Source organism: Arvicanthis niloticus, chromosome 1, assembly GCF_011762505.2.
Source record: "Arvicanthis niloticus isolate mArvNil1 chromosome 1, mArvNil1.pat.X, whole genome shotgun sequence".
NCBI lineage: Eukaryota > Metazoa > Chordata > Mammalia > Rodentia > Muridae > Arvicanthis > Arvicanthis niloticus.
In genome coordinates, this window is record NC_047658.1 from 79,541,465 (window position 1) to 79,551,845 (window position 10,381).

General features: G+C 47.1%; 1 protein-coding gene across 3 annotated transcripts in view; it reads right to left on the reverse strand.

Moving 5' to 3' along the window:
- Nucleotides 1-9,571, reverse strand: part of Galnt18 (polypeptide N-acetylgalactosaminyltransferase 18) — a 303,973-nt gene extending 294,402 nt beyond the window's left edge. Inside the window, exon 1 of one of the 3 annotated variants that reach the window (XM_076940952.1) lies at nt 8,814-9,571. In XM_076940952.1, the coding sequence (XP_076797067.1) occupies nt 8,814-9,048 (235 nt within the window). In that variant the 5' untranslated portion in view covers nt 9,049-9,571. Of the gene's footprint in view, nt 1-8,628; nt 8,762-8,813 lie in introns of those variants that run through there. The other 2 variants (XM_076940953.1, XM_076940954.1) reach the window with 2 other exon arrangements.
- Between the last annotated feature and the right edge of the window lie 810 nt (nt 9,572-10,381).

Here is a 10,381-nt window from a genome sequence, read left to right on the forward strand (position 1 = left end):
CACACACACACACACACAGGGGTATGCACATGTATGCATACACTCACATGCCCAAAAGTCTCTCTTTAGCTTTCTCACTCTGATTCATTGATCCAAACAAGTCTTTGTCCTGTTCTCCCAAACTCCCAGATGTTATCAACATGATGCACATTGCCCTAATTTTCAAGTCCTGTTTTGGCGAAGGTCTCTAAAATACCTTCCCATGCTTCTGGAATCTCAATGGTTTTTAACTTGAACTCACCGGAGGACAGAGATTTTTAGACAACTCAGGTGTTGAAACTCAACCAAGCACTCACCATGCTTAAGGGACAGCCCTCCACATGCCTTGTCTGGGGAGCCACTGGTAGAATGGGAGCATTCATGCAAGAGTTGAGATCAACCTCTTCCGGTATTGTTTTCCATTGTCCTTATGGTTCTCTGGACCTTCCCTATGCCATCCTTTCAGGAGCTTTTGAAGGACAGTGGTAATAAAATGTGGTTCAGTTAACTTTGCCCCCTGGCCTCAGTGTCACTTCAGCTGTGGCTTTATACAGCAATGCTCTCAATATCTCACTGGCATTGGTAGTTTTGTTTTTTTCTTTTTACTTGTGCCATTAAGGACAGCTTCATCCTCCAAAATCAAACTCATGAAACTGAAGCTGAGCATCGGGCCATGAGAAGGCATCTCCAAGCTGCACACACACTACAACGATCCTGCTACCACCATATCTTCAGCCATAACTGTGTAGCCAGAAAAGTCACAAAAACACCAACATTCACGTGGCCAAGACTTCTTCCACCTGAAATTCCAGTAGGCTGCACTCAGCCCCAGTCCAAAAAGAGTGCACAGACCCACAGAGAAGGTTCCATAGTTGCTGTTCACAGTCGCCGCTACAACATGCCTGACTTGGGAACAGTTGCGAGGCAATTTGCTATTAACAATAACCTAAGTAGCAAAGCTTAGGAATGATTAACTTTAACTCCACAAATTAAAGAGATTCCAAGGTTAACACACTCCCCAGCATACTAATGTGCTTCACTGAGTGGAAAGAAAAGGGTGGGATGACCATGAAGGCACAGTCAGAACATGCCTAATCTGGGCCCTGCCCTGGGGTAAGCACCCTGCCTGTGAAGGCATGCGTGCAACGAGATAAGAATGTGGAGAATCCTTCTGTGCTGCCTTGTAGTGCAAGATGGAGTTGCATATGACCCAAAGGCAAAGTGAGGTCTGAAAAGACAACCATTGTATGTGCTTTGGAAGAATCAAGTCCCTGCCAAATTGGAGATTAGCATAGAAAGAAGGCCTACCATTCATGGAATATGACAGCCACCTGCAGCCCTATTGTTCCGCTTCTGGTTCTATCTGTCAGTATCTCTGACATGTATAGGCAGTTAAGGCCAGCAAGATGGTTCAATGGATAATGGCACTTGCTGAAAAATCTGATGGCCTGAGTTCAATCTCCAGGCTCCACATAGTGGAAGGAGAGAACCAACTCCTGTAAGCTGTTCTCTGACCTCCATGTGCACACCACAACACATGCATGCCCACAGATAGAAGCACACACAGAAATCTGGCCCGCTAGCTTCATGCATACCCCTATCTCTCTCCCCGCAGCCTACCTGGATGCTCTCTGGCTCCATTTGTCCCCCATACTCAGTAAAGATATCGCCCCAAAGCATTCAAATGGCATCCCTTCTGTGTGCTTTCAGAGGAAAGCGGGTCTGTTCTCCTGGATAAAACCAAAGCTAAGAAAATGGGCAAGAAACCCAAAGAGAGCCTCAGGCCTACAGCTGCACAACAGCCCCTCCAGCTTTCCAAACAAGGTCAGAATCCTACAGAACAGCAGCTTAGGTGCTTCTAGAACCTGTGTGTGCTGCGTAGTCTTACAAACATATCTAGAAAACCTGGGCTAACCTCTGTGGCTGGCACTAACCTTCAAAGCCCTCACAAGCTGGACTGTGGCTCACTTTTGAGTCTAAATTCTCCTTAAGATTCACCACCAACTGCTTATCAGGGGCAAACAGCAATTTATGTCAAGTGAGCAAGAAAGAATGTGGAATTCATTTATTTTGCAACCTATATACACTTCTGGCTAAAGAGGAAAGTCCTTGGTCATAGGGAGAAGCTGTATGCTTTGGCAAGGCCCTTCTGTTCCATAAGATGTGCTCCAGGATTATTAACAAAGCAGCAAGGCTCAACCCTGAGTCCTGCTGTTGACATCCTCAAGGCTCCAGTTTCTGTTATTGACAGAATTCTCAAACCAGAGCTTAGATGATGTCTTTCCTTCCTGGCACTGGGTAGACACCATGCTCTTCTGGTAACAAACTCTGCCAGTTAAGGAGCAGAGGGACACACCTGAAAGCTACAGGGTGCAGACAAACATCCACACATAAGACATCTCCTGGCTCTCTGGAACCTCTGTCAACAATCCTACACTGGGGACCTGAGACACACAAATATGCACACTATTTGCCTGATTAAGCTTGAAGACCCAATCTCCCATGGCTGCTTATGAGGCTGACTCTAGGAGTAAGAGAGTGGATTTAGAAATGAGTCACATGGTGAAACTACGTCAGTGTGGCATTCAGAAGGGCAGATGAACAATGTGAGACAGTCTGCTCTCACCCTGGACTTGCTTATTCTCTCGGATGTTTCAGGCTGCCATCATCCCTCACAGACATGCAGCTGTCTGACCTTTCCTTCTCTCCCGCGTGGCTTCCAACCTTCTCTTTAAGAAGTGAAACCTCTTAAAAACTGAAGTAGTTTAGCAAATACTACATACAAACTGGAAAGAGAGCACGTTGTAAGAATGTTGGGGAACAACTAAGGGTATTGGAGTATTGGTGGTATTGGGGAATTCTGGAGGCATTGGCAGGTACTGGGGGTATTCGGGGTTTGGAAATATTGGCATGTACTTGAGTATTGGGGGTATTAGAGGTACTGGGAGTATTGAGAGTATTAGGGATACTAGGGGCTGGCAATGACACTTGACTTGCTACTATTACTAAAGCCCCAAATTAAACTTTCTGGAATTTTGGAACTTCTGAAGAGACAGTTGGAAAGCCTCTGACCTATAGTATCTATTTACCTATTTAAAATCAAACATTAAAGGATGCTTAAAAGGGGGCCTGAGTTCATAGGCTGGACATGGTATATAGATATAGATATAGATATAGATATAGATATAGATCCCCAGTGCTAGATGCTCACTGACCATCCCATCTCAATAAAACAGCAAATTCTAGGATCAGTCTCAAAACATGTAGTGAGCAATTAAATAAGATTCTTTATGTCAACCTCCAGCTTCAGCTCACATACACAGGTGAGCATGCCTGCACACACACATGCATAACACATACATCAAACACAAAATAAAACTAAAAAGAAATATGTATATAACATGTATAATATAAGCACCATGTTTATCTTTATTTATTTATTAAGATATCTATAAAATATGTAAAATACACAAGTCACCAAGAGATGCCAAGAGAAAAATGATTCTCACAAGACAAAAATACACACAGGGAGGGTATTAGGTTCTACCATAAGCACAGAAATACAAATCAAAAGACTCGACTGTCTTGACAGTAATTCCATTTGCCCAGAAAATGCTGAATGATAACACCAAATGCCAGCCCTCCATGACCCCAGCACAATACTGCATTGTCAGTGGCTGGGTGAAAGACTTTCCTTTTGAAAAATAATATTTCACAAAAAAAAATATTCAGACTTTTGAGCCACTAGTAATCTTACTTCTGCAACTACATTTTTGAGAATAATTCAAAGTGGGAAATAGGTGAGGCAAAGACATTCATTTTTTCCCCTAGTGTATCTAATAGCCCAGTGTGCACCACTGGAGAAAGTCAAATGGAAAATGGTATGCTGGTGATGGAATACTATGCAGTCATTTAAAGTATCTGAGGAAATTTTCTTAAGCAATCTTCCACTCTGTAAATCTGCATGCTTCTCATTTCCCCTGGGAAACATTTCCATGATGCTCTTGTCTCTGTGTGGGCTCCTCTCCAATAGGGTGCACCTCCCATTAACTGCGGAGTTGCAGGGGTTTTTTTCCCGTGTGCTGGCTCTGTTCCCAAGCATGGTTATACCACTTGGACTTGTTGCTGTAACTGCTTGATTTAATTACATGCCATGCAAACCCATGAAGGCTGACTGCTAAGAGAGAAAAGAGTTGTCGGTCTGTCTCTAGAAAAATTAATGTCAATGCTTTGGGAAGACTTAAGATAAGGCAGTCACTTACATAGTCAAATTACAGGCCAGCAACATCATTCCAAAAGATCAGACAAGAATCATAAAAATTTCAGGTGACGATGTTGAGATTGCTTGCAAGTACCTTTCAGTCCCTGGTGGATCTGACAGAAAATGGGGGAAATCTGACTTTATTAACAGGATGAGATGATGCTGGGATGGGAGTGATCTATCCACAGAGGACAGAGAAATAGCTAGTGACAGAGCCGCCCTAAGAATAGACTTTTGACTGACAACACCAACAGGTTGTTGTCAATGTCTGTGCACTTGAGCAACAGTTAAAGCAGTTACTGCGTGTGTAATATTCTTCCCTCTCCCTCTGACGGTTGAGCTCAGAGACACACTTGCAGTTCCAGCCATGCTGACAACAGGAACTCTATGGCCCTTAGAAAACAAATGTAGATCCAATCTTGAGGGTCCCAGTTCCCCGTGGTCACCAGAAATTCCACCCAGCTCCTGACAGAGCAGCTGGAGGTACCTCAGATTATCCAGAGATAAAAGTTGAAGAATAAACTATGTAGAAAAGCCAAGAGAAAAAAATTCTTCCTTAAAAAGGACTAAGGAAAGAAAGTAGAAAGGTGTTTATGTATAGATCTAATAGTGAGATCTCCTTAGATGTAAAGTGGGCAAAGTCAGATGGAAGGTTCATGTAGAATCGAGGGTGGTAAGTTCCATGCATGTTTAAATTGTCCCTAAAACATTGGCACTTCCTTGACAGATTCAAAACAATTCACACACACACAAAAAAGGAAAATCCATGTTTGTTTGCACTTGACATATAAAATCAGACGTGAACCATAGCTGGAATGGCTCAGTTCTTAGAGTGCATGACAAGCCCTGGGTTTGTCCCCAGCACCACATAAACTGGGTATGGTTGCACACACCTGTAATCCCAGCACTGGGGAGAGAGGGACAGAAAATTCAAGGTCCTCTTTGCTAGGTAGTGCATCTGGGGCTAGCCTGGACTGTATGAGATACTGTCTCTGAAAGAAAAGGACAAAATGGAAGAGAAGACGAGGAATTTCTCTGTTTTCTCATGTGTGGACTTCCTCTAACACTCCATTTGTCTATCTCAAACAAGGTGTAAGGTCCTGAGTTGGAGCTTGTACTAGGAACTGTTTGGTGTTTCCATCCATGAGGATACTTATTTTAAAGTTTAAAGTTAACCACCGTGTCATTTAACATTTACTTAGTTTTTAGAAAAAAAATGTTTAAAAAAAATACAATTTACATTCCCAAGAGACTCATGTACACCATCTAATTAAATCATTCAATCAGAAAACAAATTAAAATGAAATATCACTGTGGTCCCCAAGAGAAAAATCAACTTTTCAGTCATGACTAGAACAGACCTCTAGGGTACTGCTCCAAAGCCTTTTCTAATTGCAAGTCCTCAGAACATCCTGCTGAACACCCAGTGACATTTGCAGCTTCCTGGACAGCTCTCCTTCCAAAGAGAAGAGACGCTGAGCTTGTCCTTTGGAAACTGGCAAAGCTCGTACTCATGACTAACTAGGGTGCTGGGTATCAATGCAGGGCGGTCACTCATCCATCCAGACTGTCTCTTTTCCACCTGCCAGAAACTGCCCATAGAGTCATCAAACATTCTCTAAGGGAATGTGACCTCTGCCTTCCTCAGGAAGCCAAACAAAAGCCAGATAGATGGGCCCTAGTATCTCGATGGAAAACAACCCCGTGTGGGGACAGCTGACCCCACCAGCTCTCCAAGATCCTCAGATGTCTTTCACTAGAATACAGCCAGTCTTACAGCTGTCGACTAACACCAGTACAGCACTCTTTCCCTGGGAGCCTTCGGTCCTCTTAGCAGACAGTATATTATACACTTAAGAATACAGACTGACCCCCTCCTAGCTTGCAGAGCTAACAGCCAAAATAAACACTAAAAATAACCTAGATGTGGTGGTACCCATGTGTGATGCCAGATGAGGTGGGAGGGTCTCAAGTTCAAAGTCAACCCTACACAGCTACAGTAAGATCTTGTCTCACAGCAAGACAAACCAGAGACCCTGAAGCTCTGTAAGTTTAACTCTGTTTTACTGTGTAACAGAGTGTGTTGGACCAGTGGGTCAAGCAACCTCTCCAAATCTGTGTCCACGGCTGTAGGATGGAGTTAAAACCACCAACTTCACAAGGCAGGAAGGGTAAGTCAACTTACGAAAAGCTCTGAGAATAGGGCACAGCATTTAACAGACACCATACAGTTCTTGGCGAGTCTCCTTACCAGCCCCACCATCCTCAGCTACACAATGTAATATGGATTATTCAAAAGACTCTCCTGACGCAAGAGACTTAGATGGTAGATTTATGGAAACATCCCATGTCCTCATGGGCCTGATCTCACAGACTTTACAAGTCTCTTACATTTAAGCCCTAAACCCAAGTGCGGGGACGGTTCTGGAACACGGTGTGTGTGTGTGTGTGTGTGTGTGTGTGTGTGTGTGTGTGTGTGTGTGTGTGTGATTATAGGAATACTACTAAAGCACAAGCAACCAGCTAGCCTCTGCCATCTGTCTGCCTCATGGCTAGCCTTCCCCAAGTTACTGCCTCACCCCCTTCGGGTAGTAGCTTTGGCCCTGTCCTCATAATTCATTAATTTCCTACTGTCCAAAGTACAACTAGACTAACACAGTCTAACACGGCTTCTTTCTTTCTTTCTTTCTTTCTTTCTTTCTTTCTTTCTTTCTTTCTTTCTTTTGAACCTCTCTCCTCCAATTTATCTGGTCAGCATTCAGAAGTTCTAAGGTTTTTCTGGTAGAAAAATTACAAGTGGTTTTTTTGTTTGTTTGTTTGTTTGTTTGTTTTCAAATTCCACAGTGGTTTTCATGTGGAGCCATGTAAGTCATGTGACATGGTCCACATCGAACTTGAAAGGGGCCTGCTCAGTGCTGAGCTCTTGAGTTCGAGAAATCCTCAAAATGACTCCTGAAGCAGTCCCTTGCTTGCTTCTTTCCTGACTAGATAGAAAAGAACAGGAGAATCATTGTGAACACATACACGGAAGGTATGTGACTGAAAATCTCTCAAAATCTGTGTGCAAATTGGAAATGTCCAAGCAAGACACAGCCTTGAGTCCATCTCCCAGATCATATCAAGGCTGTGTTTCTCTTGCTGACTAATGTTGAGTCTAACCCCAGGGATAGAAACCCAGTAAGAATGGCAGCAACAGGCACTATGACACATTTTGGTCTGTTGGACTCAGTGCAGGGGTGAGACCGAGGTGGGTCTCAAGTAAGAGCTGCCAAAGGTCCCTCTTCTAGGGGGCCTCAAAGTCAAGTGCTTGCTTTTGTCTATGTCACCTTTCTGCCCTCATATGAACTCAGCGTGGCCTCCCCAGGGAAGGAGCTGATCTGGCCATGTGGGAGGCACACCGGTTCAGAGAGTAGCTCTGAGTAACCCCAGTAGGCAGCCTATAGCTCAGAAGCACCTGCTAGGTTTACAGGTAAACTCATGGAGCACTATAGGAAGGAAGCCCCCCTGTGTCTAGAAAAGCAGGGGACACCTGGAGTGGAGAGGGAGAATCCAGATTGCTAGCCCCAGTGAGCACACCTTACTCCCAGAGCTCTGAGCTCCATCACTCCCCTCTGACACTCACACTGCCCGGGTCATATCAGGAGACTCCTCTATATCCCACTGTCTCTTTGAACTTGGTCTGGAGACACCCACCCACTGTGCCGAGGATTTCAGACCCAGCTCCTGTGGGTTTGTCTACTCTGCCAAGGCTGCTTCCCCGGCCTGGGAGGGTAACTGCCCTGTCAGATTGGCCTTGCTAGGACCCAAAAGGCTCAGAAGTAAAGCCTTTTACACAGCCCGGAGTGGGTTCTCCATCCTAAACAGAAGCACCACCATGGTGGACTAAGCTTCTTCTTGGGTTTGACATCTGCTCCTTAGGTAAGGGTCCTGGATAGGCAGGTGTACTATAGGTGGGGTCGGTTGGTTTTCAACTTAAGATGCTCCCTGCAGTCCCAGTCCTACTGAGGCTGACTGAGGCTGGAGTCAATACTGGGGCAATGTAATTTTCTACTACTCCGCATTTGTCCTGAACCTTGCTGCTCCTTAAAACCCACAGTTAGAGTCATACAAGGCATCTCTCTTGTCCCTTACAAGCCAGCAAATCAGCTCTTTTGCCCTTGTATTCTCTTTTGGAGGCACAAACATCCACAGTCAGACACACTCCCAGACTAGTGTGAGCTCCTGCGATCCGGGAAAGGAGCACCCTGGAATCATACGCACGTTTGGACACGTGCACATCGCGTCCCCATACCGACAGCAAGCTACACACACACACACACACACACACACACACACACACACACACACACACACACACCTGTGCATACGCGTACACACGGAAGACTCACGGGGCGGCAGACACAGAAGATCCAGGACACCAGTCCTTGCAATCCCTCCAACCGCGTAGCTGCCAACCCAAAGCCCTCCCTGCAATCGCTGGTCTCCTACGCGTTGGCCCCAGGGCATCCCACAAGCAGAGCATTGGGCACTCCCTGGCCTCGCGCCTGGCTCAAGTTTCTCAGGGCGCCTGTACCTTGGATATGCTGTTTGATGACATTCTCCAAGTGGTCCAGCCGCTCGATAATTTTCAGGGTGTCCCCTTTATCTTCCTCCAGCTTCTTGTCAGGCGCTGGCTCCTGCCCCCGCACATACACGCTGGCGATGTAGTTGGTGACCCAGCCCACGTACAGCAGGCATATGATGTTGGTCATGCCGCTTAAGATCACGCAAGTGGACACCAAAGTTTTGGTCTTCCTGGTACACACCATTCTGGGGTCCTTCCTCCATATAGAGCTCCCGGGGCCCCTCCTTGCCGTGCACCCCAAACTCCCTGGCGCTCAACCCCCTTGGCACGTCTGGGGCCTCTGGGTGCGCTAGCACCTAAGTCTCTCCAAAGGCGGGTGCCCTGGCAGTGTGAGCAGCGGCGCACAACTTTGCAGCTCCCGCCGCTGGCCACCCTGAGAAAGAGCTCCACAAAGGAAACGAGGTGGATCTATATTTTTGTTTGGGGTTTTTTTTTCCCCCAATTCAAAATCCCCGAGCCTTTCCCTGGGCGATCACGGGTGGCCGGCAGTGGCGTGACGAGACCTGCAAGGCTGGGAAAACTTTGTCACTGCCAGGGCCCGGCAGCGTTGCTTCCCATCTCCAGTGCTGGCTGCCTGGGAGATGCCACCAGCCCGCTTCGCTCGCCGCTCAGGAGAACCCCGGCTGTAGCTGCGACCAGAGGAGCGAAGCAGCGCGGCCCGGCCCCCTCCGAGCGACAAGCGCCGCCACCAATCGCGCTCTGGCTCTGGAAAGGGGTCGGAGCTGGGCGGCTGCGGACCAACGAGGAGGGGCCAGGGGCGGAGCTCCGCCCCCCGCCCCCGCCCCCGCCCCACCTGCTGGCCGTAGGCTCCGATCCCGACACGGTAGAGTCTCCCGCGCCCTCGGGCCACCCCAGACTGGCGCCTGCAGATCACGAACCTCCAGTCCCTGCCCAGGCCGGCAGATTCCACTTCTAGGGTAATTCCGGCTTGCGCTCGCGCTAAGAAGCCCAAGCTTCTGAGTCCAAGATGCTCCTGTACCCATCACCTTCCCCAACTGATGGGATTCTTCTTCTTTACCTTGCCCCCTGCTCTCTGTTGGTCTCCGGGGTGTCACCAAATGTGCTCATAGTTGTGAGCACAACTATGAGCTAAGATAAAATCATGGGTTCAGCAGATGGAGCACTGCAAGTTCAGCACTCAAACGATCTTCCTAAACGGCCACCAGATTAAACATAGAGGAGACAAGGCCTGTTTCTCATGTTCTTATTGGTAAACTTCAAGATAAAGAATTTGGGGGAGAAGGGATCAGGAAAGAAACAATGTGGACCAGCTTTTGTACCAGTTGTTCCTCCAAGATAAAGTGTATCTACAGAGTGTGAAAACAAAAACAGAGAGGAGGGGAGAGGGAGGGAGGGAGAGAAGGAGAGAGGGAGGGAGGGAGGGAGGGAAGGAAGGAGAAAGGGAGGGAGTGAGAAGAAAGAGGAGGAGGAGCAGGAGGAGGAGGAGGAAGAGGAGACAGAGGAGGAGAAGGAGGAGGAGAGGGGGTGGGGAGAAAGGCAGAATGGACTCTGGCCTC